We start from the raw sequence: 27,687 nt of genomic DNA on the forward strand, positions 1-27,687 counted from the left end.
TTGTACGACGCACAATCGGATGCTCCGGATGCGGTGTGCTGCGTTGAAAGAATTGCGGGATAGCAAACCACTACCGGGGACCGATTCGGGGCCGTCGTTTAATATTTATTTCGCAAACAACCATCCCGGCCAGGATGAATCGAAACTCGCCACCGTAAAATGTGTGTGTCCGCGGCGGTCGCGAGGACTCGGCAGAAAGGGCAGCAACGCGCACGTTACGGAAGAAATGAGACAAAGTGAATTTTGCAATCGGCAAAGGTCAGTGTATCGTTCTCATTTCCATGCGCTCCTCCCGTTGCCCTGTGCTGCCTGGTAGCCTTTACTTCCCCCCGCCCCTCTTCCGTGTCCTCCGGCCGGTTTCTTCGCGCACCGAGTGCAAATTTGTCATCGTCCTCCGGGAAGCCGTGTGTTTTGTGTTGTGGCCATATATACGGGAGATGCGTGTTTTGCTGCTGCTTTCTGAGATGGTAGTAGTGCCAGTGTATCGTTTTTCGTTCAGCCTGCCCTGCGTGATGCGAAAAAGAATTGTCCAGTTGACCCAAACACCCATCGAGAGGAACTGCGGAAAACGCCGTGAAGAAAGTACCCGATACTGCGTTTTGTTCGATAGACGGTTTTTGTTTTCTCTTCCGCGGCCTAACACCTTGCTTCTGTGTAGAATTTCGAGCAATGAGGGGTGGAACAAGCAAGCGGACGGTCGGAGAGCAAACCGTGTGACAAAAATAATGCGTGCAAGGTGGTTTTTCGCTTTTGCACAGTCAACAGAAAAAGAATACGCGAAACTCCGCACAGCCGCGTCGCATAGAAGGGCGAACCGTGGTGCGGTAATACATCATTAAACCCTTCAACCGTTTGCAAACCGTTGATGTGTGCTGCGTACTGCAGGGCACTGGATTGCCTTACACCGGGAATCATCAATAGCGTTCTTGGTAGCCAAACCTCCGAACTGTTGGTCGTGGTCTGTCAGAAAGCACTCGGTTTGTTCTACTCTTCAAGCGTCAATCTAGTGTGCTGTAGTGTTTCTCCGAGCTCTTGAACCCGGCATCCTTTTGGCAAAGATGAAATTTTGCTGAACCATCCTCCGGGATGGGGTGCTCCCATCGGTTTATCATCTATCAATCGAAAAGAAGCAGCGGAAAATTGGTGCCGGAATGGTTCCGACCGTGCGTGTATGTTATTTTTCGTTGTTGGTGTGTATGAGTTTAAGAACGCCACACCATATCGACATTCCGCTGTGCGACGTCCAGCTTTCCTTGTCACCAGTTTGTGCTGTTCGATCGAATCAAGGATATATTTTGATGTTTTTTTTTACCTTTCTTTAATGTGTTGTTGTTGCTCTTCACTTTGCCGTCCATGTTTCGAGCAGGCCCGCTGCGTAAATGCTGCGTGCTGTGTGTGTTGTGTGTTGTGTGAACATGGCGTGCGGTATTTCCCAGCGGAAACATGCCACTGTTGGGTGGAGAGAAAAAAAATGCGTACACGAAGAGTAAACAACACACGGCGGCCAACGCGCACTCACAGCGCTAACCGTTTCCTGTGCGATTTTCCATCGGCGATCAACGAAAAAGAAGCTCCTCACACACATTTCCCATCGGATCGCAACGCGATGTTTGTGTTTGGGATTCGCATTCGATAAAAACTGTTCCAGCTGAAGTCAGAGGAAAAAAAAGTAGGAAGCTTGGGGGCAAATTTTTGGCGACCGCATAATATACTTTCTTTCCTCTTCTTTCTTTGGCCTTGCTCTCTATCTTTTTCTCTCTCCCGCGGGGGATCCCTGCCGGTACGTCGACATATCGTCCCCCCCCCCCCCCCCCCCCGCGCCTTATCTCATCCTATGGTGGATTTTTGATCTGAAGGTTCCCTTTTTCATTCCGCGCACTTTTGTTATTTGCACTTCTTTCCCTTTTTCCTGTTGGGAAACGACGGTGAAGGGAAGGTTGGCCAGCTCGATGCAAGCGGCGGTTGTGTTGTAGACTGACCAGTACCAACAGTACGAAAGGAACCGCCTGGCTAACGGAAAGTGTATGCGGAGCGAGCTGCGTGTTAGGAAAGTGCGAAGAGCGTAGCGAAGGAACAACACAAACCGAACGCACTGGGGAATGGTGCGCGCACGGGGTGGCCAGCATTTATTAGCTCCCCCATCATCACCTACCCCGCTCGCCTGCGTAACCGTGCGGGGTTGTGGAGAGGAGGTAATTCTTATGCCTCAATCTCCATCCATCCATCCGTCCATCCATCTAGTCAGTCATCTTCATCCATTTAAATTGATAGAACCTCCTCTAGCGGACCGAGTGCTAGAGAGCAGTGGATAGCAAACCGGACCCCGGAGTGTGTTTGCAATCATCACACCGGAGAAAGAGAAAGAAACGGAAAGAGAGTACCCCATACGCATACATACACACACACACACTCGCCCCACACCCCAAAGATCCGCGAACAGCGGGAATGCGCGCGCGCGCGCACGCGTTCACACGTACCCGCGCACAAACACGCACAGTAAACACACACACAAATACAGCTTACACTTACTTTGGATCGCGCGCGACTTCTGCGATTCGCGAATATTTTCGCAACGACACGGCACGGCGAATAGTAGAAACCTATCTTATTTCTGGACAGGATCTAGCGTGCGGGCAGGAGGAGGAGGAGGAGAAGATGGACAGTGCAAAAATTGGATAGAAAAATGCACCACCACAGCAGCCAGCCGCTGGTGTGTTTGTGCTGGTTCATTGTGGGGCCTTCTTGGAAAACATTTTGCGCCTTTTGGGAAACGACTATTCCCAGCGATTTGTATATTTTCAACTTTGTATGTTTAATTTATGCTCATGCGTATGGTGCGTGTGCGTGCGAGTGTTTGCGTGCACAGTCGGTGGATCGTACATTGCGCTGCTGCTGCTAATATACACGCCATGCCGAAGAAACTGTGTACGTGCGGTGTGTTGTGTGGTGCACAATTTCAGATACCAAACCGACACAACGGCACAAAACCACTCGATTAGACAACGTCTCCCGGCTTCATCATCCTCCGGCCGCACAAAGTTTTGTCACCAAAACACAAGGACCCACCAACACCGCCCGCCGGTCGCGTCGCTTCCCGCGGCATCATCGTCACCCGGTTTCACTCGAAACCGGGAAACAGTTGCTTTTTATCCCGGAACGGCGAGGAAGAAAACATTGCGCGGCATATTGTGCGTACGCAATAGAACAAGAAGAAAATACAGACAATACACACCCTGGAGTTGGACGGGGTGCTCCGGCTGGTTCTGTGGTGGCCTCCAGGGAGCTGTGGCCATTATTATTGGCGTCACCGCCGTTGGGTTGGTTGGATGGTGTTTCAATTTGTTAATAGTTAGTGCGTAGAAGGCCAGCCAGGCTGGCAGTTGAGCGGCGTGGCCTGTTGTTGTGGGTATTGGGCACAATAAATCGCATTTATTATGCGACACTTTTGGTTGGTCTGCTCTGCCGCTAGACGACGAGCTTGTTTCGCACACACCGGCCACTGTTGTGAAATGCCGCATCTCGAAATAATGGTACCCAAAAGGAACGAATTCCTTCCCTCGGAAGGGGGGTTTAGTGTAACGCGAGTGAAATTAGTGCTCGACGCACGTTTCATTTATTGCAAGTATTAAAAAAGTATGAACATACCTTGTTAAGATACAGGAAAAATCTTCAAAAGACTGCAAAGTTAACATCACAAGAATGCCAGAGTGATTTTCTATGGGATTTTCAAAGAATAAAACGGGAAAACTATAATAACCCTTCTAAACCTTCTCTTAACTGTGTTTTTTTGAATTTCTTGTGAAGATTTGATATTGATTATTTTCTTTAGTTCATATGAAAGATTCCTGTTTGATTCTAAACACAGATCCGTGAAAATTTTATCTGATCGGAATAGTCCTGCGGAGAAGTCCTTGAATGGCTTTACCAAGGCGATGTTTTCTTGCAACTATTTATCAAGTAGGCGATATTCCCCGTACTGACGATTTTTGGCACCGTAATAATAGTCGCTTGCTTGGTTGAATGGCGTTTGCTGTTCCGTCATTCGTTCTTTCATTTACACTTTTCAAAGGAATGATTTCCCAATGAATTTCCAGCAGCAAATTAAGTAAGCGCCACCTGGTGCGTAAGTGGTAGTGATTTGTAAAAGCAGAAAAAAAGTATAGTGAAACAAAAGGAGAAAGACAATACCTCGCGTGGTCACATTTGAAGACAACTTTGTGCTTCGTATTCTTCATGTGCGTGGGAGCCCGGGGTGGAAACAGCAGAGAACACCATAGTTCCGAGGGTGCCTATGTTTGGTGGAGTTCCGTACCGATAGTATGTGCGTGCACATTCGTCCACACACAGACGCAGTGCCGGGATTCGTCGTGCCGGTCAAAATGAAAAGTGCAGCGAAACAACATCAACCGTAGATCAGCATCTGGTTTGGAGGTGTTGTGCAAAGGGCGGAAGGGAGCCAAACAGCGAGTGTGGTTGTGGTGCACGGTGCGCTGCAAACCGATGCAGCACCGGTAAGCGACCCTCCTCTTCCAGCCGGCGTCCGCCATCCTGGACAGCATATAGAAGCGCGTGCGTGGGCGCGGGAACGGCAACATTCTGCCTGTGTGGCCAGCATCAGGTGTGAAGTGTATTAGTGGTGGTTGTCAGCGAAGCAATCGAAACCTCGATCGTCGTGGAGAGGTGGAGGAGTCCGAAGGCGAGAAGATCGTCACCTCCACAATAGCACCCTCCTCCATTGGGAGGCAGTTTTGTTGTTGTTTTGGTGACGAGACCGAGTTGAAACCAGAAACATAAACATCACACACGACGCAGCAACTATCAACAACATCGCCGGTGGAAGCGGATATTCAGGGGTTGACGGCTCCCAGAACATCGAGCGTGCAAGTGTGTTGTTTATATGTGTGCAGCCCGAAGCAATAGTGGAAAAAGTGTCGTGTGAAGCGCAAGAGTTTGTAAAATATTATGAAAAAAAGAAACACCACCACTAGCCAGGCCTACACATTTTCGAACGTAAACAACTCCAAATGGTGAAGGATTTTTTATGGCGCTGCTCTCATTTCGACTTAGCATTGTGTTTACAATAGGACTGCTACTGCTGAATGGATTTACCTCCGACACGTCAGGTGAGTGTTGTTAATTTTTTTTGTAAAGGGGTTCGTTTTTGTTGTAGTTATAACCTTCCCAGTGAATTGAAAAAATAAAAATAAACAAGTTAGACACACAAGTCCCAAAACTTTTCTTGACCTAAATGGCCACTTTTGATTGGGGCACTTTTAGTAGGAGCAGGCATTAACGCTGTTGCTTGGTTTATCTGCAACTGACCAATACACGACTGATGCAGAAATCCGATACTCTGGATTACATAAATAGGCTTCTTTTTCAGCGTTTCTCCGCCCGTTTCAATTGCAAATTCAATTAAATTTGTGTTCCGAAATTAAAAAGTTCCGTATTGATTTCAGAGTTGGGCTTCATGTCCATTAGTGACTTCTGATGATAACATTATCGTTGGCAGAGTAGCTGTTCTCAATATTTCTTATCTATGTTTATTGTGCAAGGCTTGAGAATAACGTAACGTGTTTAATGTAATTTTGTGGAAATTTTGTATCGACATTTTGAAATCTTTAACCCCGTTTCGAATTCCTTGGCAATACTCTTAATTTTCCTAGATGAAAATACGACTGACCTATTGACGAACAGTTCCAAAGTTGGCATCGGCCGGGGATGCTGGTTTTGCTGTGCGAAAACCTGACCATACCCACACTGCACACACCAATGGATCCTTTCGGTGCGTCCAGTCGCGTTGCCCCCCCCCCCCCCCCCTCGCCTCTTCGTATCACTCCTACCGTTGATTGTCTTCGTTTGACACAATGGATTTCGCCGTGTGTGCGCACCGTCGTCGGGGTGGTCCACGCGCGGGGACGACCTTTACCACATTCCAGACGCGCGCGGAAGTTTACATTTCGCGTGCGTTTGCACGAACTCCCACGTACACAAACACACCCAAGGCACAAGCATCAACATACGTGGGTGATCTTCTGACACCCCCTGCCCGCCGCCTCTGACGCACAATTGTGTCAAAACAATCAAAATGGCGTGCAAATCGTGGCGCTCGTAGTCGGAGCAGATAATACGGCGAGCAGCGAACCTTCCCCACCAAAAAAAGAAGGAAGGAGAGAGAAAGAGAGTCAACACAGCTTGTTTTAGCTGTTCGCAAGTTGACAACAACAAAAACAACGACGACGGAGGGAGGAGAGGGAGCAATAGTTGGAAGATGCGCAGAAATGGCAAGTGCGTCCGAAGCAGACCAAAATTATACAACCAATTTGCCTAGTAACTCCCATGAATGTCCACAACGGCGAATCATTTGGCATCTACTAAACTGTTTTTCACTTGTTTTCCGAAACGTGCCGTCGAAAAGAAAATCTACTTCGCAAACGGATATCGTTGAAAAGTGCGAATGCTGCGCAGCTGTTCATGTTCAGCATCTGCTTCGCAGGCATATCAGTCCCTTTTTTAAGGGAGTGCATGTGTGTGTGTGTGAAGGATTGAAACGGATTCCATCGAACTACCGGCGTTGGTCAGATGACAGTTCACGCCGGAAAAGCTGTAATTTTCCGGATTGCAATAGAATATCGTTGCATTGCTGCATGCTTTGTAAACCCACCCTTTCCGTTGACGGTAATTCTCAATTTATTCCGTCTGAACCAGAGAAGATTTTTGTAACATATTTTTTCTTTCTTTTATTTGTACAAAATCCTTGCTTAGATCCTTATTGGGTTCATTAATTTTTCAGCGTACTTAATGCAAGGTCCTTAGCCCTTATCTATTGGACCCTTTTTCGGAAAATAATAGGCCTTCTTAATATTCATCATGCTTCAAATGGAAGCGAATTAAATCAATCTCAGTTTAGAATGGCTTAAACTTGTTCCTTTTTGGTTTACAGCAATGTGAGAGAGATACATTAATTTTCCATTTCCATTTTGCTTTGCATTTAATTGGCAACCTATTAACCCATCTGCACAGTAGGTTTTGCACGAAAGATTGGTAAAATGTTACATTACCCCCGAACCATTGCCTCCGTCCCTTGGTCTAGCCCCGAGCAAAGGGGTAAATGGCAAGTTTCGTGCCGGAGCCGAGCATGATAATGTTTTGGCTCATTAATTACCGGAGCCCAAAAACGAAACAAAACAAAACAGAAAAAACCAAGGGCCCAACGCTCGGTGCTGCAATCGTACCGGGGAGCCTCCCACACGTCAGTTCTGCCAGTTGCCTCTGCAGTGCCTTTCTTTCCTAGTCCCAAGGTGTCCGCCAAGGCGAACGCGCAAAAACTCGCACGACTCCGCGCTTGGTCAAGAACTCGTGACGGTAGTGTGCTTTTATTCCTTCCCTTTCTATTAATTCATTATCCATCCGTGCCTGCCCACCACCTCGCTGATCTTACGGTTGTATGCGTGCGTGTGGGGTACGTGTCCACCTCCGCAAAACGCACGCGACTACCGTTCCGGCATATAAGAAAGCTGCCTACAGCCCCCAACTGAAGAGAGGGTGAGGGACAGGAGTGTGTGTCGAAATGTACGTCGCCCGCTTTGTCAGGGGCCCTTTTCGTGGCATGCATCCATCGATCCCCATCCCCCTACGTCTTCACCCCATTTGGACCGCCCACCACGAGGAGGAGGCGTCGTCGTAATGCAACCAATGTGCATCCCACACCAAAACCAAAAAAAAAAAAAACAAACGCTGCCATAAGGACAGGCGAACGTTAAAGGAGTTAAAGGAAGAAGAGAAAAAATATGTTTTTTTTTTTAATCCAAAGGGTTCGGAAAAAAGTTCCATTCTTCTTCACCCCGGTGTGAGTGCCGGAAGATGGATTATGCGGAGAGATAATCCTCGCCGTGCCGATTGTGTTCCATAATGAAATAAATAAATGGAAAATGAAAGACTTTCTGAAGCAAACGCAGCGACTCTCACGCAACGGTGGTGGCAAGTCACATTTTCCCCATCTTCAGGAAACGCAGCCCACGCTCGGGTCGATCTCGAGCTGGGTTGAGCGTCCCCCGGCTTACAAACAACACCCCGGCCCACGCACTCACGGATGCTGGGTAAACTAGTTTTCCGGCCGCCGTCTAACGCATCTCTAATGCACACGTGGTGTCTCGGGTGTACACCGGGGGTAGGCTCGAATGAAAGAGGGAAAAAAGGTGTCACTTCCTTTCGATCACTTATGCGAGCAACGGACTCGATCGCGTGTTTAAGCGTTGGATATCAGTTCTTGTTCGATCATGATGGAATGTAAACAAATTTTCATTATTCAGTAATTTTAAAAGAAGTTCCCATTCTACTTTCATTCGAAACTATCCATCAGAGGAATGTAGAAAACGATATACTCTCAGATAAAAGTAAGAAAAAGAGTCAATCCAAAGTGGAAATGCAAACTCCAGGAGAAGAGTGGACGAATTACCGAAGAAAATAAAGTGACCCACAATAGATGTAGAGCATAGGAGAGAGCATAAAAATAAAACGGAGGCATAGCCAGAGAGAACCCGACGCTGGCGTCGTTCGACGTTTTAAGTGTCGATGCTGCTGACACATGCGTATGCAATGCGTTTCGGAATGCGTGGCGTTGTCCCGTCTTTCAAACGGATCATCCCAACGATCCGGCGCGATATGGCGTGCTTGATCTTGGTTGTCCCACGCACACATTTTCTTTGGCTGTTCGAATCGGGGATAGATGGATGAAAATCTTCAAAACCGAAAGGCTCAAGCCATTAGCTTACATCCCATGGGACGCCCTACGGTGAAGTGTACGGACGGTTTGGGCTTCCCGCGGAGCCTCCTTCCTTCGGTCGCATCGGAAAGAAACAGCCATAGAAAGACGGTGAGGATCGATTGTTCCCGGATGGATGGATCTTGTGTGGGCGTTTGGGCGCGATTCCAACGAACACGACGGGCCTCGTGAGTCAGTGTGGCCATAATGTTGCTGCCAGGGCGAGTGGGTGACTAGTTTTTCGTTAGTTTCCTCAAGAGATCCGGCCGTCTGTCCCTTCCATGTCCTGGTATGCGCTTTTACGGTAAATTTGTACATTTTACACGTTTATTATGGGTTTGTTTCGCAGGAAACCTCTTCGTGAACCAGTAAAATATTTAAAAATATACACTCAGAAGTAGGCAATTGTTACATTTATCTCCAGAATACGAACTACATTGTTCCTGGGCGCATCATTTGTGCAAGGAAAGTCGACATTTACAGTGGGCTGTTAACTAAAATGGTATTAAAAACTTCACTCCTAATCTGCATTCCGTTGGCTTGCTTTTCCTCCTTTCTTTCGACACTTTTTCTCGTCAATTCTCAGTAATTCTGGAAACGGTCGCTGCCTTCCTAGCGATTGGTTCTTCCCGACGCAGTGAAATACGGAATGTCGTTGTGGACCTAATTTGGGAATGCATTCATCCGGAGATTTAAGAACCTGTTTGTCAACCAAACCACCCGGTCTTGTTTTTCAATCTCCTAAATTATGGAACTAGATCACGTCATGGATATTTGTCGCGCGAATGTATGCTTAATCTGCCACGCGAAGGTAACCCAGCCTTTTTTTTTGTTTGATTTCTTGTTTTTGCATTTTTTTAAACAAATTTTTAAAACCAAGTTAGATACAAAGCGCAAAGTAATTGAAAACAAAAAAAATAAAAGTCTGCTCAAGCAGTGATTATCATATGCGAATTGTTTAGATACGTCATGTCGGGATATTTGTGACGAAAATTGTATAACTAAATTAATTAATCACTCGCGCGCCCTGTCCTGGCTGTTAATTTGTAAAAGCAAACTTTTACTCGCCACTCACAACACATTGGAAATGGATGGATGGAACCCAAACATTCAAGCGTTACGTAACGCTTCTAGCTTTCACACTTATTTTTGTGATTCGTTTAAATTTCGATAAAAGTGTTTGTTGGCAACGAAATGCAAAACTCTAGTTGGGATAAATGTATGTAAATAAGTCACTATGAAATTGAATTTATTTTTGTATATTTGCGCACATCTAAAAGAACCGGATTTGCGTAAAAAAATAATGTTTCATCTAGAATGTTTTCTTTCAACTAAATGGAAACTCTAGTTGGAATAAATGTGTATAAATACGTCCTTCTGCGATTGAATTTATTTTCGTACATTTGCGCACATCTAAATGAACCGATTTTGCTCAATAAATTAATACTTCATCTCCAATGTTTTCTTTCTACTAAACGGCACCAATCATATTCCTTCGTATCTCTGTCGATTCCACGAGCGAAAAATCTGGTTTTCGGATTTCGGTTTTACACAAAGTCACGATCTGCTCCGACGTCTGCGGGATAATTTTGAACGATGTGTTAATTTCCTCCAATTAATTATCGTCGCTTTGCGATCACCCAAGCGCACGTGTCAATCGTCAACGATAATGACGATACAGTTGTTTGTGGAGATAAAAAAAAGGCTCACTATCATGCAAATCATTGCAGGCGACGCTCGCTCAAGGCGTTCACGTTGTGGTGCTGGTTTTTGCACTGTTACGTAACGTATTCGAAAATTGCAGATCGAAACTGTAGAAGGTGTAATTTGGCAATAGCTGAACCCAGGAACAAGGATACGGCCGGCATCACCGAGCATATTTTGTTAAAGCTTCATAAAAGCGACGCTAACGACGACTAGGTACAAACCCCCCCCCGCCGCGGCTAGGGATTCCCGCTGCCCCTCGGATCCGGTTGCCGAAAACGCACAGGGACAGGAGGGACCCACAAAAAAGGAACGCCTTAGAAGCGTAAGAAAACGAAGCCCGCGAGAGAGAAAGAGGGAAGAAGTTGCGCCGGGTTGTGGCCGAAGGACCGGGAGACCGGGGGGTGACGCACGGCAAGTAAGTGATGCCGATGCCTGAAGAAACGGGTTGCCGAAAAATTAGACAAAAAAGGGGGTTGACGCTGGCATTTGTTGCTGCTGGCGTTCGGGGGATTCTTTGCGCCATGCGCTCGTTCAGTTGGCCGTGTTTTATTCGGCGTTTAAGTTTTGGTTGCTTCTTCTCTGGTTTTGCTAGTTATAGTGCGTCCTATCGTTTCCATCTCTTCTTCCACCTGGTTCGGTGGTACTGTTAGTTTTATTGAGGTCTTTTTTTTTTTAATTTAAAGATTTTTCTACCTTTCACCCTTCGCGCGGGGTCCCGCTCGCTTGCCCGGGCCCGTCTCCTGCGTTGGGTTTCGCGGTTTATGCTACTCGCCTGCGCGCCAAATGTTGTCTCTTCGGGCGCTTTTTCTGGGCCGACGCCAAGCCAAAACAAAGCCATAAACGCACCGGGCCAGCGGAGGAAATCTCGAACGCGGGTCGCAACACATTGCAAAAACATTTTAGCAAACAAAACGAAAAAGGTAAAAGCAGAAAAACGTGGTAAAAAATATGGCCAAGAATGAATAAAATCGTGTGCCGGTCGTGAATCGCGCAGGTAGAAAACGTCCCAAAAACAAACCAACCCCCTCCTTTCGATGAAGCTCGAGCAGGAGGCGCACTCCTAGGATTGGGTTAGGATTTAGGATTTTTGGCACACAAAGCACATACACGACGCGGGCCTCTACCCATATTTGCCGCCGATCCTTGCCTGTTGTGCTCGCAGTTTTTGGCAATTCTCTGGTCCCTCCCGAACCCGTTTTTCAAGGGTAAGGAACGGTTTCTTTTCGCTTGTCTTCTCCGATGATGCATGTGTTGGAATGGTATTATATACCTCTACCTACCACCGCGGGGAGTGCTTTCTAATCATTCATTCAATCGAGAGCGATAGGGGACAAACTACAGTTTGCATCGCTCAGTCGTCGAACTCGTCAACTAGAAGTGAACTAGAGTGTGTTAAACGATGAAAGCAAATGCGATCAACAAGGAAATTTTAGGCAACCAATATAACATCCAAACAATTTGAACACCAAAAAAAAATCCAATCTTCTACAATAATACTGCTACGATGCTAAATATAAGCCTGTTCATTACCCTCGGGACTAAATTCGGCGCGAAGAGAAATTCGTCGCGAATTAACGCCGAAAGTTTGCGTTAGCGGACTTTTGAATGAAACGTACGCATAATTGCGAGCATGATTTATGTGTTGGTTTTCATTCGCGGAAGGTTGTTTTCTTCGCAAATCTTTACGCCAAACCCCCTTGGATCGTCGCCGCGAAAATGTGTCCGCGATCGGCTTCGCACGCGCATCCTTGCGCGCCCCATGCGGCCAAGATTTTTGTCTCGTTCTCTTCCCGTTGCCCCTTTTCTTCCGCACGGGTTGGTGGTGTCTGGGACAAAAAACGATATGTTTCCTGTTCGCCCTTGTTGCCCTGCGTTTGGTTTTCGCTCAACCTATCGCATTTTAACTACCACAATCCGTCTCGGCATCTTCCTTCAAGCTTTGAAAGCCTATTTTATAGTTTTTATGGTGTTTTTTTGTCTGAGCTGAGTGAAGTGCGTTCTATTTTAACGACGTGGTTTTTGTTGAAGAGGTTCCGCATCAAACTAGAATCATCAGAACACGGTGAAAGTAGTTATATTTTTATCGCCATCATAATAAATCGTAAAGATCCTTACTTATTTAAAAATTATGTGTCGGAGCCAATAAAAAAATCAAGGGGACGCAGATGAAACTGTGACACCTTAAAATATGTGTCTAATTGTATTAGCTCATCTGACAGTAATCTCTACATGAAGGTGCTTTAAACCCCAAAGATTAATCAATCTGTCAACTTCATAAGTTTTTGAGATTCATAAAAGACAAGCAAAAAAAATGGACAAAACACTATCCCAATTTTGTGCACCGTTTCAGATTATCCAAATCCTCATTTATCACATAATTGAATATGTCGAGTTTAGTTAATCAATAGTACACCTTTATGAAGCTTCCAAGATAGTTAAATCCTTTGATGATACTTTCAGATTTATTAACTTATTTAGTTTAAAGAAAAATTTAAATTTATGAATCTGAACAGGAGAAATACTGATTTACATTGATTGCTGAACTACTCTAATAGATCAATCATTCATTTACCATTAAAAAATGATAAATCAATATGAGGCACTACCAAAATCTGGTTTCCCCCAATCATATTCAACTTTATCTGAATTCAACATGTCTGTCCAAAGGGTGCAGTAATGTCAACTAAAGCACTAAGAAGTGATAGACATAAAAACTTAACGAAACATTGGAAACAAATAGAGGGAGAAAAAGAAACGTCCCGTTGGTATTATAAAATATTAATATTATTTACAACCTTCTGGATGAAACGTACAACGAAACACTTCCAATAGCCTTTTCACAGCATTAGCATAGCGCAAACATCTTGCGAGATTCCGGACGTCTATTGTCCGTCACTGTTCCGTCTTAGAACGGCGCAATAACAGGATGGGCCGTTTTTGTTTTGCCGGATATCGTTTCGGTGTCTGCCTATGTCGGTAATATTTCGTCTATTTTCTTCCATCTGCTGGAGGCGTTCGAACCGTGTTGCGCAGACTTAGAAGTCGTAGGCCACTCTCCTAAGAATCGGCGCAAAAGAAGCCAAACACAGATGTTTCGACGGGATTTTTTTTGCGCTCATTATCTTCTTGTCGGTTTTGGTTTTTATTCCACTGACCCACGGAATGTCAAACGCTTCCCGTCGTAGAACTAGAGCTGACCATAGGGGTGTGGAGGTGTCGGCGTCTATGGGTGAAGAGGATTAGGAAACTATAGCCACAGGCATAGAAGAAAACAGGAGAATAAAAGCACAGTAGGCAACACAGAGGCCCATAGCCAGGCACGGTGTGTCCTCTAGACATCCTTGGTCGTCGGGGCCACTCCAGACTGTGCTTTCGATCATGTTGCTTCCCGCTGTTCACGTTCTGCTTCTATGATATGTCTATGGTTCACACCTTCCTATCGGCTTTTTGCTGGCTGGCATCTTGCGTCCGGCCGCTTTGTTCGACATTTGTTTCACACGTGGTGCGTAAGCGTCATTTCCGTATGGCGTCGTTTTGCGCAGTACGACGCACTCTCTTGACCACATGTGAATTGTTGTGACCCCGCAAAGGCTGTTACCAAATGTTGGATAAATAACATAATTTGTACATTCAATTGTCGCGTCTAGCTGGCGCGTGCGTGCGTACGTGCGTATCTGCGAAACTGCTCGCGTTTAGCGGTTACCAACCCCGGTCGACAAGAAAAGTCACATGAAACATGAGATACTTTTCTTTTCCAAACTGAAGATGATCCTTCGCCCCGCGTTCGCCGAACGCGTTGATAACGGTTCAGTTTCCGTTCCAATTTTCATTACGTACTTCATTGTCTCAAGAAAAGATAGAAAGGAGAACAGCTAGCAGACAAAGAGCGAACGACGAAGAGAAACAGTTAGGAAATTTATTAAGGAAACTTCCAAACGGTCGGACGCGTTCCGCGTCAGGGCTCGCTAAATAATTTTGGCGGTTGTGAAATTCGGCTACGCACTTTTTCTGTCCCACGTTCGCTCCATCGCTACGTCTCATTCTTTTTCTCTTTCTCTCTCTCATCCGACATCCCCAAACGCTGTACGCACTCACGCACTACCGGCTAATGGCCAATAGACTCGCCACCACCGAGCGAACTGAGCATCAACCGGGTCAAAGGAAGGTGGTGGAAAGGGCGTGGAAAAAGAAACGGAGTGCCAAATTAGGAAAAGTGCGTATCGATCGATCGTCCGATCGGTGGATGAACGGCGAATGGGCGTTAGTTGGCTTACCTGTGTTTTGGTTTTCTTTCCCCGGCTTCTGGTTGTTTGCGAGTTTTGGCAATCTTTGTTGGAGTATTGGAGCAGAAGGGCGCGGCGGGGGTGCGGGATTTCGTGCCGAGACGGTAGACAACGAAATGGGTGGCCAAAGGCGGCGGGCCTTGGAGTTCAATAAACCTCCCTCCTGGTCTGGTGGAATGTAGCGGACGCCGGTTTTGTGTGGTGCGTTTCTGCCACCATTCGCACGCACTTTTCGTCTTCAGCACTGACGGGTTTATCTTTCTCACGGTCGCCTTTCCCTTTGGCATCCCGTTGTGCGTCCAGCATTAGATGAGGGTAGATGGGCAGACAACTGGCGAACAGTTTGTTTCATAATTTATACTTTAAAACCTTTCTAAATTCTTAATCCAAATCCTTAAACGCGATCTTAATCGCTCTTAAAGGGCAAATAGGATCGATCAAATACCGCGGTGTATGGCCGCCTTTGATCGCAAAGTGCGTTAGATGAGATGCTGCTTTGTGTCGATTTTTCGTTGTTGCGATTATTATCGAGCAAATTGTGGGGGGTTCGTCGCTTAAAGCTCGGTTGAAGTCTTTCCTCTTCAACTCGCTCTAAAAGCATACTTGGTGGTGGTGTTGGCTTGTGGTGTGGTGAGGAATGTTCTAGTATGTTATTTTCTCATTCAAATGCTTTCTCCTGTATAAGAATGAGGTTTGTCTCCTTGAGTGCGATTGTGTTACTTCCCATTGAAGAGGCTACCCAATAGTTCGAATTAGATGGAAAGAGCCGCTGCGAACGATAGTCAAAAGCACCGAAGCATTAGCGAAACAGAGAGGGTCTTTGGTTGAGTAAGAAGGGGCCACACCAAGGGCGGGAGGGGTAGGATGAAGTAAAAGCACATTAATTATGCGTGAGCTCCTTCAATCTTTGCACCACTTCGCTTCCTTGCCACACCACCATAAGAGGTGGTGGTACGTTTCTTCTTGGCTTCTTTGAGTGATCTGGTGTGGTTTTCCATCTTCCACACGCTTTCTGCGACCTCTTCCTGTGGAATGAAATCCTGTTTGCTTGTCAAGATTTCCCTTTTCCTCTCCTTATCGTATCCCCACCGGCTTTTAATCACTTTTTAAGCCATCGATTCGAACAATATCTCTCTTTCCTGGTTCAATATTTCGCAACACGCTTCCCTAGGTTCACGCATAAACGCGCAACACATACACACACACAGGCAGGTACATTTAAACATGCGTTGTTCATTTCTCTACCCGTTTCTTCATGCTCGCGGATCGATTCTTTAAAATCGATCGTAGAGCAAACTCTGGAATGTGCGTGTGCCTTTTTATTGTTGTTGAATTCCTGCGTGCGATCACCACCTCGCCCGATCCGTGCCGGCATGGTGTGACGGAAGGGAGCGGCCGGGAGAGACTATTAAATCCGATGGCTGGCATAAAACTGACACGGGTAGAGGCCGCCACTATCTCCTCCTCGAGGAGGTTGATTTCCCTGGTGAAAGAATGCTGTTTTGAGTTTAACCTTTTGTCATCAAACGAATAACTTGGATCGCTCGCTGAAACTTGAACTTTAAAATATTCAATACGGAGACTTGGCAACCGTTCCGATTAGACAAACAAATTGTGAGAAAGCTTGTAATCATTAATGTAGTTTTAAAAGAAGAGATTTCTGTAGGTTTCAAATATCAATATAAAACTATTCGTGATTCAACGGTTCCCCATGAAGCTGTGCCCAAACTCAAATATTCTAATAGAAGCTCAGCAAAACTATTTGTATAACAAGTCATAGTAGAAGTAAGTAAATGCAAAAAAGAAATAGGATTATTGTAATGATCACGATAACATGTTTGCAACTGTAAACTTTAACTTAAGCATTACAAAAGAGAACTCAAGAACAATTTAAGAAACAATAAAACGTTGCATAAATAATAACATAAATGTACAAAGAACGCGTTTCAAACGTATGTTGAAACTATTGATGTGTTAGCATAATTTTACGCACCTTTCTTGTGCTTGGTACCTGGCAAGCATACATTCCCTTGCGATCGAGTTTTATTTTCCTCCATCTTGTAGTTGGAGATCAGCTCAAATCAAACCATGGAAATGGACCGGGAAGCTCCACTGTTCCATAATTCATGTCGGGTAGAACTTTTTCGGGGACAACCGTGTTGTGTCTAGGATGGCAATAAAAACGGAGAATAAAACGGTGTCTATGCCTAATGTGTGTTGCTGGCGCTACAGACAGTTGTCCAATTTGGTTGTCCTTGAGATTGAGACTAGTTTTAAAGGCAGATTGTCTGGGTCCCTCACTTGCCCGTCGCTCATTACTATGGATTACGCAGTGCCGATCACACTTCGGATCTTGTTTTCATTTTCATCAGCGAAGCCATTTTCTAGGACTTGTTTGACTCAAAACGGAATACGGTTTAGCAATGCCCTCAACAATCTCTTGGTTTTTTTTTCGACCAAGCTTCTCAGCTGTGAAACTTATCAACTTTCGACGTTCATATGCTGGCCAATTGTTCTCTACCTAGGCCTGATGTTTCTATCAATTCTCTTGAAAGAAATGTTACTAAAAAGGCCAGCACACTGACTAGGGTTTAGATGTGTTTACGATGATATCATTGGACCGTAAACGTAGCACCTTTGTTGTTCAATGTTTGGCACTGCTGCCCAAGAGGTGACTTCATAAAATTAGCCAATTAAAATTCCAAAGACCCTACCCAAACACGGTATGTGCAAGATCTTTCCTACGGCATTTGAGCGATGGAACTCGCGCAGAAAAAACAGAAAGTCTTTCTTAACCGCCCCGACAACAGCTCAATCATGTGCGACCGTTGATTGGAGTGACTTGCGTGCGCTATGAATGCGTGTTTACACTGAGCTGCTTCATTGCCAGATTGATATTGACTTACATTGTGCTACTGTACTGGTTTTGCCATATTATTTATTTATTGGTTAAGCTTTTTTTGCGCTTGTTGCCGACGCTTTCCTTGTTGCCGCCGCCGCTCGTAGCTGTTTGTTTGTTGTTTGTTTGCCTGTTTAGTTTCTTTCGCGTCGGTTTGGTTTTTGAACGCACAATTTACCCGAATCAATCAATCTCGAGCCATCAAGCGAGACATGGTACGTCGCGCGGGATGTTTCTATTTTCCATCAGCCATCCCGACGGCTGGATGAGATGCGTAAGGTAAATAAATTATCGTCCCTTTTCGCGCGGTGCGTCGGTGTCGAAACTTCCTGTGAAAGACATCTGTCGCACAAATAAACAACATAGTAAAAGGAGTCGCAGTAGTGCACCCGTCGCACGAAAAGGTGTTCCATAAATAAAGTCGAAAGCGCGCGTACACAATGCGTGGCATCGCGATCGCCACATTGACGGATGATCAATCAATGCCGTTAGAGAATTTTTCTTTTTGCAAAAGGGTTCATATATGAACATATCCAGCAATCGGAACGAGTTTTCCCATCCTGCACGCAAAAGCCCTGCTAAACATCGGCAGTTTTCGCGATGTTAAAAAATAAAACCAACAGCGATTGAAGGGGGGAAAATTCCGCCGCGGTACCTTTTAAACGGCCCCGGAGTGGTTGCACCTTCGGTCGGTTTTGTTTAATAAATTTGTTTTGTTAATAAACGCTGCTGGTCACGGACTGTTGGCTGATTTTAATCGGCGCTGCGGTTGATTTATCTCTTTCCCCGACATCGATCGTACATCGATCAATCCCCGGACAAGCAAAAGGGGAGAGGGTGTTTGTTGTTGGCACTCTGGTGCTACATGCTTTACCGGGCGCACCCCACTCCCCTCCCATATCCCATTTTCACCCACGCACATTTTTTTATTTGCAACTAAAATGTGCATGCCCCCCGACAAAGGACAAAGGACGCGGTATGTTTAAATATCGCGAGGAAAATAGCGGGGCAATGTTGGAGGGTGGATGGAAAAATCCTTTTAGTTAAACTGTCAAAAGCGCTGCGCAAACAAAATATGTAACTATGTAATGAGTTGTAGTGTGATGTTTTACTGTTTTGCATAGATCGTGCCGTTGTGCACGCTTTCCGACGGCATGGAAAACATACAACAGCTCGTACCGTGGCCGGGCGTCGATTAAAGTGGTTGAAGTGACGTCGAACTGAGGCGCAAGCAATGGTCCAGATCTTGGGAAAGTGAGCACCCGTCAAATGTTCGCCGCTTATGCTGCGTGCGTGTTGCAAATGGCAGGAAGGAGCACGCACCTTTTAGCAGCTTTTCCCCTCACATGCATGCACTTTCTTCCTCCAGCTCATGTTTTCCCGGGTGGCTCGTTTGTTTGATACATTTCGGTGCGCTTTTATTAATGCTTAGTTTTATTGAAGACCCCGCCACTCTCCGCCTAGGGATCCGTTTTCCACGAGCTCGGTAAAAAGGCTCGTTTGATCTTGGAGGAGTGCACTCTGTGTGTGTTGCAGTTGTGTGTTGCTCGGCATGTTTTATGTAATCTACCCGCGCAACATGTGTGCGAAAGAGCGAACGAGTGTGTGTCTGTGTGCGATCGCGGAAAAGCCGTTTCGCCCCAGCGAAAATTGCATTGAAAGGAAGCAAGGCAAACGTTGCTGCGCCTCGTGCAAAGCGCCAGGGCCTGGTGCATCCGGACTGCAGCATCCCCCCCGTTTCCCGCTGCTGCCTGCACAACCCATCAAAGGTTGCGGTGGGTCAGGGTGGCGTGCTGCGTGCGGCTGCATATCATCGTCATCGTCGCGTTTGCATCGTGATGCTGCCGTCTCTTTCGTTCGGCTCAACAGAGCGGTCTACTTGGATGCGGTTCCGCGGGTGGTCGAGAGTACCCGTGGACGACGGGGTGAAGGGGTGGGAGAACAAAAATAAACCCAACCGCGCACATATGACATGCGCGCGCCGCCTCCCGCTGGAGCAGTGTAGAGCAGATCGTTGGTGCAGTTTCTCGTGGTCTGATTTCTTCCCGTGTCCGTTCGAAAGTTTGTTCCTCGAAGTGGGTCCACTTTGAGCCAATGGTTTCAATCCCTTTGCAAACGTTCTGTGTCATTTGATTAAACCAGTTTTAATCATCTAGTGAAAATTCACTTTCTCTTCATAACTTCTAACGCAGTGAAGCCTAAAACCAGGTTAATATAATGTTGTACTTATCGTTTAGTTGAGAAATTTGCAGTGAATGTTTGCGGTTTTCTTTCGATTAATTGTCATTGTCAAGGCTAATCGCTTTTCTAATTCATATTTTTCTTATCATTTCGCGAATAACGACTAATGTTGGTCTTATCAGCTCTCTTGTGCCCTAGCTCTATCATCGATACTGAACACGCTTGCAATTGATGTGTTTGATATCACTTTTTCAAAGACTTAATACTATAACACAAAGTGGCATGTGTTGTGGCGATTTAGCTTTCACTATTTTTGAAAAATCGCGACGCCGTGATCATTCTGGATGCTGCTCCAAAGTTCTCTCAATTCCTACTAATCTTATTTTTTTTGACAATCCTTCACAGCAGAATATATTACAAAGTAACTTTGCAGTTATATTTACGTTTTTCGATAGTCTGGTGATTATTTTTCTCATTGTGCTAATTTCATGCGCAATTTTTGTCATATGTTAGACAATGACAAAAACATCACTTTTCTTTGAAAATGGCGGTTCTTAATGTCCTGCAATGTCTATTTGGAAATCAAAAATTTTTTTCGGCAATAAGACATTACACTGACCTTTAAAAAAGAGTTTGCATAATTATTTATCGCATCTTTAAACTGCCTGAAAAAAACAGTAGATACTAACGAGAGGTCTTTTCTTTTCTTTTCGCAGTGCTTGCCTTCGTTAACGAGGAAGGACCGGAGCGGCTACGGCTAATAGCCGCTCCACCGTCGCACGTGATCGTGACCAGCACTCGCAGCTCGCCCGTGTACCTGCCATGCCAGGCCGAGCTTGCTCCCGACACGACCGACGACATCCCGAACAGCAGCTACGGCGACGACTACCCGGACGAGCACAACGAGGAGGACGATGAGGAGGAGGAGGACGACGAAGGCTACGACGAGGATACGGACGACCAGGAGGACGAGGAGGACGGCTTCCTGCCGCACACGGCGCCGCTCCTCAACAACAACGACCTCTCCCACGACGAGCGTTCGCTCCATCGACTCCAGCGTCAGCAGCCGCCAGATGTATTCCAGCGGCAGTATCGGGACTACGAAGGTGACGAGGTGAGACGGCGCCGGCGGCGGCGGCGATACGTGCGGACCCAAGGTCGAGGGTTCGCCGGCAGGGGCGGATACTACGGTGGCGGTGGCCTGGCGACCTTCGAGTACGTCTGGTACCGGAATGGGCTGGAGTTTCTGACCACCTCGTTCCAGAACCAGAACCATCGCCAAACCCACAAAGGCTTCCGGCTGTTCGAAAATGGGACGCTGCGCATCCCGTACAACCGGCAGAACGCGAACATTGCGGCCGGCGTGTACCGGTGCAAGGCGACCCTGATCCACCACAATCCGCGCAACCACGGCCAGGGTTCGATTCTTTCGACGGAGTGCACGGTCTCGATTGCCTGTAAGTAGTATAGCGTTTGTTGTCGGAGGCTGGCCTCATCGTATTGGCTCCCTAACGTTTGTTTCTTTGCTCATTGTTGCAGACCTTGACCGAGACAATGGAATCAACTTCCCGAACAACACCATCACGGTGCGAGCGTGCGAACCAACCATCCTGCCGTGTCCGTTCCAGAGTTATCCGGCCGCCAACATTACTTGGTCGGTGAACAAGACCACGATACCGCTGCAGGGCGGCTATGGTAACACGAAGGATGCTAGGTACGCACTTCCTCAAACTATTTCCGAACAGAAGGGACACAACTTATTTCAATGTTTTGACTTGCCTGGTCAACATCGACTAAATAATTCAAATCAAAATTAAAACAAGAAGATTACTAGAAAAAGAAAAATAATTTCTCTGGAAATCGGTTTCTTCAAAAAGAATCCACTTAAATTGCTGAACCACGTATGACAACTTACTGGAAATATTGCGGTTAATTCATAAAGCGGATAATACGCTTCGGAATAGTCAGAAGCCTTTTATTGCTCAAAAATAAATGTTTGTAACTTGTGAATCCAACAAAGTAATAATTTACACTTTGGGAGTTTAAAATTCTATCCAGATGCGGTTCCGACTTCTTACAATTTGGTTTTTGACGTGACATTTCCGTTTTTTCACTTTCAGATTCTTTCTCCTGCAAAATGGAAGTCTCCTTATCAGTGACGTGCAGCTAACGGACAGTGGCCGGTATCGGTGCAACGCTTCGAATCTTTACGTGGCAAAGAACTTCCGCAGCTCCAGTGTAAATCTGGTTGTGAGCGCCACGGCACCAAGCAGCGCACCGCAGACGACAGGAAACCATGTTCTGATGCCGCCACTGCAACCCTTGCAGCTTTCGGTGCCAGCCGGGAACACACTTCGCCTACACTGTGCCTGTTACTACTGCAAACCGCAGTGGACTTTCACCCCGCGCCACAGCCAAATCCCGATCCCGCTGGACAACTTAACGCACCAGGTCATGTTCGTGAACGCATCCGTCGAGCGGCACGAAGGCTCGTTCACCTGCCGCTCGTCACCGGACGCTACGGCGGAACGGCAAACGTTCAACGTGACCGTCCTGGTAGCACCGACGTTTGTCAGCCGGATCTCGTCGTACATTTCGTCGGTCGTTGCGTCGATGACGTTCAACTGCAGCGTGTCGGGCAATCCGCCACCGACTGTGACCTGGTACAAGAATGGGCGCGCGATTCGCAGCAACTACATTATGCACTACGCGTATCCGCTGCTGCGCATCAACACGCTCGACCCGGAGGACGAAGGTTTGTACCAGTGCGTGGCGAAGAACGCGGCCGGTGAGATCGCCGCCTCGACGTACCTGACGATCCGGGACAAGCAGAAGTATCGGCACAAGGCCAAACGCTTGGACGCGATCCGGTGCTTCCCGATCGACACGACCAGCTTGTACTTAACGTTTAACGTGCCGAGCCACGCTAACCCGGGCATCGAGTACGTCATGTACTACCTGGCGGGTGATGACCCTTTTCGCTGGTTCAGCTCACCGCCGACGCAGCTGGCCGCAAACGGCAGCCTCCGGATAACGGGCCGAATGGTAGAACCGTTCCGGAACTACACGGTGTTCTTGCGCGCTTGCTCGGTAAGCGATATCTCCGGCACGGAAAACATTCTGGGGGGCGGCACGCCCGGCATGAAGAAGGTGATTCCGTCCCGGCTATCGCAAGGTGTCCAGTGTGCATCACAAGGATGTAGGTTTCAATTTTGTCCACTTTTCACCCCTTTCACTCTCTCTACATCTAAACATTATGTTTTTTTGCACGATCTTGTAGATCCGATTCTGTCGACATTTTTCCCCAACAACGGTATCTTCATCTGGTGGCCGAAGTACGAGGGAGTGGAACCGACGGCATTTACGATACAACTGCAACACGATGGTAATGGCAGTTTAACCAGCTTCACCGAACAAATCATCGGCACTGTGGACCCGCTGGACGACTACATGACGTACGAGGAAGTGGAGCCGCTGCTGGGCAAGATCGCTGCGAAAACGAGCCAACACATGGACTGGCTGTGGAACGACGACGAGGGAGATGTTGTGAACGAAGAAAGCGGTGTGGGACGTAGGAGACGTCGCCGCCGCCAAAGCCACCAGCGGGAGAACCGGCACGAACAACACGCGTTCGATCTGTCCAAGGATCGGAAGCAAATCTTTGGTTGGCTAGCGACGAGCGGTGATGCGGTCGATGTCGACGTGGCACTTCAGGTCGATGCGGAGGGCAACCGAACGAATCTGTCCGATGTACAGGCGGCGATGGCCGCGGCCCAACAGTCCGCTAGCGCTCAGCAACAGCAGTCCGCCACGATGGATGCATCCGGTAAGCGGACCGATGGATTGACCTACGACGATCCGCAGTTCCGCAAAACACACCGAGAGATAACGGTGATGCGGGTGAAGGTGGCGGGCAATGTGACCGGTATTCTGCTGCCCAACATGCGGAGCGTTAAGGTGCGCGTGCTCGGTTCGATCGCTCCCGATGGCGAACCATTGCAGCAGGACTTGCGCTATGTTTTGTGGAAAACGGTAAGTAATTCACAAACCTTCCCCCTAGCAGAACCTCAATCTTCACTCATTTGTTCAACTCTCCCTATTTCGTACAGATTGACACGGCGGCCCCGAGAACCGATGCCATCAACCGGTTTCAGGCGAGCCACATCGATGCCCGTAGTGTCCAATTCACTTGGAGTCGATTCGTTGCGACCAAGGCAGTCAATCGGTGTCTGCAGTTGTGCTACAAGAACGTCAACCATGACGTGATCCTGCGCGGTGGCTCCAGTCGGTTCGATTGCCAAAAGATGTGAGTCCGTATAGTAGGGCTGGCAGAGTGGGAAAGAGAAGATTGATTTCCTATACGGGTCAAATATGAACATACCATTTATTCAATTATTTCTTCCGCTTTTATTACAGTCCCAAGGATGGGTCACACTTTAACGTAAAGGATCTACTTCCTCTAACCATGTATAAAGCTTTTCTTAAACCTTGCGAATCGAAGGAGGCACTGAGCGACATAGTCGACTTTCAAACGAAGCATGATGGTATGTTAACTGCTCCATGGTGATATAGTAGAAGAACCATTCAGTTTTTATTTTGTTCTTTCTTTTAGTCCCTGGTCCGGTGACAAATCACGAGCTGGATCGCTCGAGCGGAACGATCAGCATTACCTGGGGGCCGCCCGAGAAAAGCAATGGTGTGCTGCAGGGCTATCTGATCGAGTGGATCAACGAGGAAAACACGCAGCATGCGGCCAACCTGACTGCCAACGCCACCAGCTTCACCTTTCCGAACGTAACTTCTAACGAGCGCATCAACATCTCGATCCGTGCGCTTAGCAGCTCTGGCCTCGGGATCCCAATCTATCTGAACATGAAAAACTACTACCCCCCGGTCAACCCGCCTGGAAAAATAGGCTCGGGCGGTGCTCTTTCTGCTCACAGTATGCGATGGCTCACACAGATTTTGTTCGCCGTCATCATGCTCCTGTTTTTAATTCTCATCGCAACGTGGCTCTGGTTCGTTCTGCGCCGAAAGGCATGTAAGAAGGCCTCAAATGGAGCCGGCTCGGGTAATGCTGGAGGTGCTGCAGGTGGCAGTGGTGCGACGCCCAGTAGCGATGGCCGACATCACCATCATCATCATCATCATATGGTCACCGACGGGTCTGCGGTACAAATGATGGGCATACTGTCGAGCTGCAATAGCGATATGCATGAGATGCAAACGTTGATTCGCCCGAACAACTGTTCTCATCCGAATGGAGGATTATCGATTCCGAATGGCTTCGGCGGTGGTAGTGCTGGTAGTCTATCCTATGCTAATTCTCCTCCACTAGGCACAAACGTACTCCCGGTTGCCACAAGTCTCGTGGTTCGGAATCGATCTCAACCGGTTAAAAACTTTTCACCAACGACGTGCGATACGACAATTAACGTACCACTTAACGTCACAGTTCCTGCACCGCACGTAAACGGTACAAATGACTACGCTACCGCTATGGCTTCGTACAAAGAGCTGTTGGGTCGAGAACGGACAGACACCAGTTGCACCGGGTGCTCCGGGGAATGCAACAGGGAAGGTTGCGGCAGTATACATATACGAAATCCAACGGCGCTGGCCTCAAACGATGCTTGCGTTGTAGTTTCTGCCATGTCTCCAACAGACGTCATGTCGAGCGGAGATGAACTTCATAACCAGAAAAGCCCCGAGGTAAGAGTTCAGACATTACTTTTTCGAAAAAAGGTTTTAAATTTTGATGATAGATAGGAAAAAATTTAATTAAACAAGTTGTTTCTTTTTTCTCTTCCTTCATACAGTATTTAGCAGCTTGTGGATCCAGCACATCCACGAATAAGAAGGATTCTGATAGGATTTCTTCAACAACCCTCGCAACAACCGGTGAACGTAAGCGATCACCAACCTTGTCCTTCGCTTCCAAATCCTCTCGTGCTGCCATACCGTCGACGTCGATGCCGTCGTCATCACCAACGTCCTCGTCATCGTCGTCGTCCTCGTCGTCATCTACGTCCACATCCTCATCCCCGTCGTCCTCGGCAACGCCGTCGTCCTTAACACCCGCCTCCTCACAGTACGTTATGAAATCTCGCTCCCCACTGGCACTCGATAGTAGCCAACGTAGATTATTAGATACAACCCTAGATAGTAACACAAGCACCACTAACGTAGCGGAAACGGATGTCGCACAGCGACCGAAACCAAAACCACCAATATCCAACACACAACAAACACTACCAGTAGAAATTTACGATTATGCAACGAACTGTGATGACGAGCAGGTAGGTGTCCGAGACAACAGCCGGCAGCGGCTGCTCCTGGCGGAGTGCAGCGACGAGGTGCCTGAAATCGTTAGTACCGTACTACCACGTGGCGTGTTGCGAAACGCTGGTCGCACGCAGGAAGCAACCGACGAACTAATCCGGCAACAGAATGCCGTAATCTCCCTGCCTCGGTCTCAGATGAACCCGATGGTCACGTCCTACCGTGAAGCGAACGGTGGAGCCGACGTGTCATCACGACCGGAGCAAATCATACAATCCTATAGCCTAAAGAGTGATAACGACGCCGAAGACGACGACGACGAGCAAGAAGAAAACGATGACGAAGACGACGAGGAGCTGGATAACTCCGCGTCGTTACTGAACACGAGCAGCCTCAGTACAAAACCCCTCCATCAGCAGAACCACACCTCCAGTTGGAACTTCCGGCGACCGATCATCGGCCCGAACGGATAGACGAGTTTCCTCCTGTGCGAAAGATATGTTTTGTCGGATTCGCAACCGATCGCCGCCCCTCAGGTACAACCGTTTATGTTATAGTTTAGCGCCGATGAGGTACTGTTTTTACTACCGTTTCTGTGTCGTTAAGAACCCTTCTACCTAGTGGCCGTGTACCACCACCTTTAACTCATGTTTCGGTAGTTTGGTACCGCCATCGCCCGACAAGCACCGTGTTGCACGTGTGTCTATGTATGCGAGTAGTATACATTTTGTTGAAAAGGAATAGAACAGAAGAAAAGAGGACAAGCGCCACCATGACAAGTTGTTCGACGTTCTCTCTAAGACTAGATGAGGACTAGATGCAAAAAAAGGTTCGAATACTAGTGTGCAGAGTAGGAATCGAGAGCTACTAGTAGGAAGAAAATGAGCAGAGGCTTTATATTATCATAATATCGTTCGATAAGTAATTTAAGGCATTATCTTAATTTTATTTCATGGCAAATTCTGTTCTTCTAAAATTAGTAGTTTTTGTTCAGTATACCCCGTCCCATCCTCTCTCCGGTGCTCACCCATCTAATCGTTTGTTTTGTGCATCCTTCACATTGGCGCTATTTACGGTTTAAGAGAAAAAAACACATAATACGTTCCGGTTAATAACCCAGTTCTCATTCGATTTTAATCTTGGCAAAGGACCAAAAGCAAACTACTATCCTGGTGTGTAATCATGGCCCCATGCTCCATTCTTGTTTTTTATATCGGTATATATTTATAAAGGCAGCCACAAACGCCGTCGATTCTCCTATTATGTTACAGAGCACTTTTTCAACATTTAATAGATTAAACTTATCCAAACGTGAATGCTTCACGTGCGCCACTAAAAGGAAACTTAAAGTAACCTGCTCCATAGTGTGATCTACAGTATTGTTCTTTTAATTCAATTCTCGCATTTGTTCCATGATGTTGTTCTCGCAACATAGGCACTGGCCGGCTAACCTTTGTTGATGTATTTTTAAATCATTCGTGGCACAATTTGCGGTTGAAACGTGTACATTAAAATCCCGTGCCCCCTTACCCTCGAAGAACCAATTGAAACTCCCGGCGGGGACAGTTTGA

General features: G+C 47.0%; 1 protein-coding gene across 1 annotated transcript; it reads left to right on the plus strand.

Annotated features, from left to right (window-relative positions):
- The first annotated feature begins 4,697 nt into the window (after positions 1-4,697).
- On the plus strand, positions 4,698-27,439 carry LOC131261091 (uncharacterized). The gene is made up of 9 exons (XM_058263003.1): positions 4,698-5,123; positions 20,551-21,291; positions 21,374-21,548; positions 21,955-23,033; positions 23,115-23,866; positions 23,944-24,140; positions 24,251-24,378; positions 24,447-25,546; positions 25,654-27,439. Exons 1-9 carry the CDS (start codon positions 5,042-5,044, stop codon positions 26,587-26,589), a joined length of 5,190 nt encoding a protein of 1,729 aa, XP_058118986.1. The 5' UTR covers positions 4,698-5,041; the 3' UTR covers positions 26,590-27,439.
- The last annotated feature ends 248 nt before the right edge of the window (positions 27,440-27,687 follow it).

This window comes from Anopheles coustani, chromosome 3, assembly GCF_943734705.1.
Source record: "Anopheles coustani chromosome 3, idAnoCousDA_361_x.2, whole genome shotgun sequence".
Taxonomy (NCBI): domain Eukaryota; kingdom Metazoa; phylum Arthropoda; class Insecta; order Diptera; family Culicidae; genus Anopheles; species Anopheles coustani.

Excerpts from the sequence above, each read along its gene's own strand:
- LOC131261091 (XM_058263003.1), top strand. The coding sequence starts at position 5,042 with ATGGCGCTGCTCTCATTTCGACTTAGCATTGTGTTTACAATAGGACTG. Across the intron at positions 23,867-23,943 it reads GCTATGTTTTGTGGAAAACG|ATTGACACGGCGGCCCCGAG; the intron begins GTAAGTAATTCA and ends TATTTCGTACAG. Across the intron at positions 24,141-24,250 it reads CGGTTCGATTGCCAAAAGAT|TCCCAAGGATGGGTCACACT; the intron begins GTGAGTCCGTAT and ends CTTTTATTACAG.